The sequence below is a fragment of the Phragmites australis genome, chromosome 10, assembly GCF_958298935.1.
Source record: "Phragmites australis chromosome 10, lpPhrAust1.1, whole genome shotgun sequence".
Taxonomy (NCBI): domain Eukaryota; kingdom Viridiplantae; phylum Streptophyta; class Magnoliopsida; order Poales; family Poaceae; genus Phragmites; species Phragmites australis.
In genome coordinates this window covers 30,120,502-30,125,318 of record NC_084930.1, presented here as the reverse complement: position 1 = coordinate 30,125,318, position 4,817 = coordinate 30,120,502, and the positions used below count along the sequence as shown (strand labels likewise).

At 44.1% G+C, this 4,817-nt stretch overlaps 1 protein-coding gene across 1 annotated transcript; it reads right to left on the bottom strand.

Annotated features, from left to right (window-relative positions):
• Window positions 1–225: 225 nt before the first annotated feature.
• LOC133930654 (annexin Gh1-like) lies at window positions 226–3,573 on the bottom strand. Its single transcript, XM_062377347.1, has 5 exons — window positions 3,389–3,573; window positions 3,104–3,249; window positions 2,781–2,999; window positions 1,833–2,045; window positions 226–681 (listed from the first exon to the last, which is right to left on the bottom strand). Exons 1-5 carry the CDS (start codon window positions 3,462–3,464, stop codon window positions 391–393), a joined length of 945 nt encoding a protein of 314 aa, XP_062233331.1. The 5' UTR covers window positions 3,465–3,573; the 3' UTR covers window positions 226–390.
• Window positions 3,574–4,817: the final 1,244 nt, after the last annotated feature.

The window sequence follows — 4,817 nt, the reverse complement described above, 5'->3', positions numbered from 1 at the left end:
GAGGCAAAAGAGGCGACCCATCAGTACGAGCCCAAAGCCCAAAACACCCCTAGGCCCGAGCGAAACGGACACCACAACGAGCGCGAGCGAGCTTGCGGCTCCTGAATTGTGTTTGCATAACTCGTGGCAGGGGTTGTGACCTTGTGCTTCTAAGCTATTGCTAACCAGTGACTAGTAGGCAGTAGCTGCCACAAATAGATGGGGAAAAAAATTAAGATGCCAACATTCATCACAAACACAATTTATTCCATTACCACTGCTATGCAAGCTGCAGCGACAACAGTACCAGTACTGAAGAAACAGCCTCATGTTTGCACTACAGCTACGCATACCAGGTTTACTATCTGATGATCGGACCATGAAGGATATCACTGCGCAGAGACGCACGGCTCACTCCTGCCCCAGGAGTGCGAGGAGCATCCTCTCGTAGTCGCCAGAGGTGTCTCCGACCACCGCGCGCTCCAGGGGAACGCTGTTCCTCTTCTGGTACGCCTCCTTGATCAGCTTCAGGTCCACCTCGGCGCGGGTGGTGATGACCCTGGTCAGGGAGCTCTCATCGGTGCCCATCCCAGCGATGGCCAGCCTGATGACTTTCTCGAAGTACCTGTCCGGGCAGGTGAAGCACCGGATGACAGCCCGCAGCGTCTTCAGGAACTCGTCCTTGGGGTCTGCCTTCAGATCCTGTGGATTACAGAGCTTATTAGGGAGTGGGTAATCCGCAGATCCACAAATCTCGAGAGGATATGGTTGACGATGGGTCATGTAAATAATTTTTTTCAGGAGCATCAGGAGACCTGAGTATAGCTGGCAGATCATGCAAATGATATGTACGTCTTCTGAACAAAGCATGAAAGTATAAGAAGAGGACAACTGAAGGAAAGAGAACAATACAACACTTTCATGAGGTTATACAAATGTTTTGAACGTTCTCCTTCGTATTCTAGAAAAAAAAAACAAGTTTTGAACAGTCTGAAAGTTTTGTGGTCTGAAGAATAGCAAAGGTTTATAAGAATCGCTGAATCTAATAGAGTGATAGATAAAATAGTAGTGTCAACTAACAAAGCATGTAAACCAACTACTGTAACAGTTCTAAACTTTTAGTTGCAAGGTAATAATGCAGTAGTTAGTACTATATTTGTACGAAACACACCATGTTCACAGCCCTTTCATTCTTATACTCCCAGCACCAGATTACATAAAGTATGCAGAATCCTGAATAACCATGCTACTTTTTTTTGGAAAATTAGAAGGTGTGCTGCCAATCAGTTAAAGAAGAAGAGTTACACGACCATTTGACCATGGGAAATTCTACAGAGCAATCAGTAACATAGTCTCTTAAAATGACCAAGAAAGTCTTAAACATCAACAGTAATCTAGAAAACAAATTCAGTTATAACAGTAATTCTGAGCATGGATAACTTTATTAGAGTGATATGTAACTTTTGTACCAAAAATCAAGTAAAACAACCTGAGAATGAAAATAGACCAACAGAAAGTATCTGTCAGGAAGGTGACAACACTGCAATGCAACTCATCCAGCCAAAGCAATTTAACAGGGAGTATATCAGGAAGAGCAGTTAAAGAATAATTGTTCATTGTTTCCCTTCAGAATTTGAGGGTGAATTAGTGTTCACATGGCTAATGATTCATGTGTAACAGAGAGACAACATGCTGTAATGCACCTCGTTTATAAGATGACGAATTCAACTGTATATGCCATGCAGATCACAAATAGACATAATAGTCAATATATATGACAAAAATAAGCTGGTCACATCCTGTAAGATTTGAACAGAAAAAGAATAACAGAAGTTCATAAGATATGTATGAACCTTGTTGATTGGGTGGCCAAATGCATCATTGTAATGATTGAATGTTGCAAGCAGCTGAGCCTTGCTCCTAGTGGTGAGGATTCTGATGATCTCATCATCACTGTAGGCTTTATGATGGATCTTCTCATGAAGTATTTTGGCTTCTGAATGCACCAACCTTGTGTTGACTTCTGGACCCTCATAGCGGTATGCACTTAGGAGAGGCACCAAAAGCTGAAATGAAGAACAAAGATTAGGTCACAGAATTTGCCAATGTTTCCTTTTTGTCGCATTCTTTTCCATTTTGTCGGGAGCTCAAGGAGGTAATTAAAGTAAAATATGGAGCCCAAAATTTTAAATGAATTAAAATAGTTGTGCCATCATCTAAATTAGCACATCCTAACAATATAGTTCAATTGAATTCGACATCAGATTTTGTCATGAATGCAACAAAACATAAGAATGAAGACAACATTTTGATTTGAACATTGCCTTAAGGAATCCAAGACTGCAATTTGAAGTGTTAAATTTCACAAGTCAATAGCACGCAACAAAGGGAGAAAATCGTATGAATTTTGGAAAATAACAATCTTGTACGCACAAAAGGATCCAATAACTTCCAATCTCATTAATGAATATTTTAGATCCACCAACCCAGTTAACATTTCATCACATTGTAGCATTGTAAAAGTCAACATCATAAAGTAGGGCATTTAACAATCCTGAACACATCTATCAACTTTAGAACAGAACAGATCAATATCACCTCTCGACAACTAAATGATTTGAACTAACATTTGAGTAACGAAAACCATTTATTATTCAACAAATCAAGGTCTGATCCACATTCAATTATCCTTCACAAAGATTCCCAGCTGGCATTACTGTTCCTACAACCCACACCGATATATCAGATCACTATACTGAGACTGATTATTCAGACACAACCAAGTGAAAAGAGCAGATCACCTTGCGGAAGTCCCCCGTGACGTGCGCGGCGACGTCCTCCTCGAGCGAGCGCTTGAAGCGGTCGTGGTACGCTTGCCTGACCGCGAAGAGCTGCGCGGACCCGCGCGCGCACGCGATCTCGACCAGCACCCTGCTCCCGGGCTGCCACTTCCTGGCCGCCTCGTTGGCGAGCACCGCGTCCCTTTCCGCCGGGTCCAGCGTCCACAGGATCACGGTCCTCTGGTCCCATTACATACAGGCAACAGCTGCACACCCGATCAGAGAGAGATCTAGAAAAAGTACACTTGGTCAGCGCGCGTGACGATCGGCGGCGGCGGGTTGACCTCGAAGTCGCCGGAGATCTCGTCGGTGATGGAGCGGAGGAGCTCCTCGCCGTAGGCCTCGGCGTAGGCGCGGCGGATGGCGCGGCGCTGCGCGGCGTCGCGGTGGCCCAGGATGGAGATGATGAGCGCCTCGTTCGTGCCCCACCCTGCAGTCGAGACAAACGCGCAGTCAGATCGTGCGGTCGCGTCACACCCGCCACGTTGCAGCGGTCACACGGAGAAGGAAATGCGTGTGCGTCATGCGGAGACGGGATGAGACAGAGACGAGGTGAGAGAGTGAGTGACCTTGGAACGCCTTGCGGAGCTGCTCGCAGTCGTCGGCGACGGGCGGGACGGCGGCGGGGACCGTAAGCGTCGCCATCGTCGCTGGCCGGTACGCGAGCGGATGCGGGATCTCGATGGGGACGGGGCGGGTGTTTGCGCGTTCGGGCAGGGAGGAGGGGTATTAAGGTAGTGTTTGATTGGTGATCTCGATCGGAACGGGACGGAATGGATTTATTTTATTAGCATAGCTTACAATCACATAATATTTTTTAAAGATTTAAAATAGAGTCGTTTAAAAAATAGGATAATTGTAAATTTATCACTGTTTTGAACCGTTATTGCAAACTTGTCACAAAAACTTGTAGAAATGCCACCAGAACTGTCATTCGAGTGGCATTCTTGCAAAAAATAAAAAAACCAGTGGCAAATTTGCAAAAGCCCCTTAAAAAATAGTAAAACACAGCTATTTCACGAACGTGACACTGACGGTAGATCCGATAAACTAAAATGGACTCGTTCTATTCCACCCACTAAATAAGTATCTATATATGAACTAAATCATCTCATCCTCAAATATATGAATAAAATCATTACATCTCACATCGCTCTCCAACCAAATATTTACCTAAATAGGCAAATTTGGAAAATCTCTAATCCTTTAAATCACGACTTCCGCCATGAGGCTTGGTGGCTCATCAATAACTTGTTGACCCTCCAACTTAGTATGAGCGGTAAGAACATTATATGAAGACACAGAGACCTTTGTCTTCGTGACTAAAGTTTCAAAGTGAAGACGACGCATAAGTGACCAGAAGAGAGGTTAGTGGTGAGATCTCATCTTGGTAGTTTAGTAGCTCATCGTGCTTAAGACCTTGTCTTGGTGACTTAGTACCTCAAGAGTCATGACTAGAAGAGATTTAGTGACCGGGAGCAAATCCTTTGTGGAGCTTCAACGTGGACTAAGAGTGGCTTATGTGCTACCGGTACTACGAGATAAAAATCTATTATGCTAAATTTGTCTCTCTATCTTATTTACGTTTCCACATTTACATATTTGTAATTTACCTTGTTACAGTATGTTGCAATCCTCTTGAACGGTAGAGTAGACACACTAGATAAACTTAGAACACATTTAAATAGAAATTAAGATAGGTTTATCGTGTGAAGTTTTTAAAACTATTAATTTCTAAGTATCTTAATTCACTCCCCTCTTAAAGTCACTATTCCTCATACATCGAGGGCATCAAGACATCACATAGGTCTACCTACATGCGAGGTTATCGCTGCCTTGAATCCGTGCACGATGTGGAGCATCCTCGCTCGATTCACTCACATCATTGTTGCTTGAGCCACAATGAGGAGATCTGGATGTTGCATCTGTCGCAAGATCAGGCTGGGAAGGGAGGCTTGCCGTTCCAATGGCGGCTAGAGAAAGGTAAGGGGTCGATGG

What these genes read in the sequence shown, in the direction of transcription:
- LOC133930654 (XM_062377347.1), bottom strand. Translation starts at nt 3,464, where the DNA reads ATGGCGACGCTTACGGTCCCCGCCGCCGTCCCGCCCGTCGCCGACGAC. An exon ending in GCTCCGCAAGGCGTTCCAAG is followed by an intron (nt 3,250 to 3,388) that starts GTCACTCACTCT and finishes TCTCGACTGCAG; the next exon opens with GGTGGGGCACGAACGAGGCG. An exon ending in TTGGCCACCCAATCAACAAG is followed by an intron (nt 682 to 1,832) that starts GTTCATACATAT and finishes TGTAATCCACAG; the next exon opens with GATCTGAAGGCAGACCCCAA.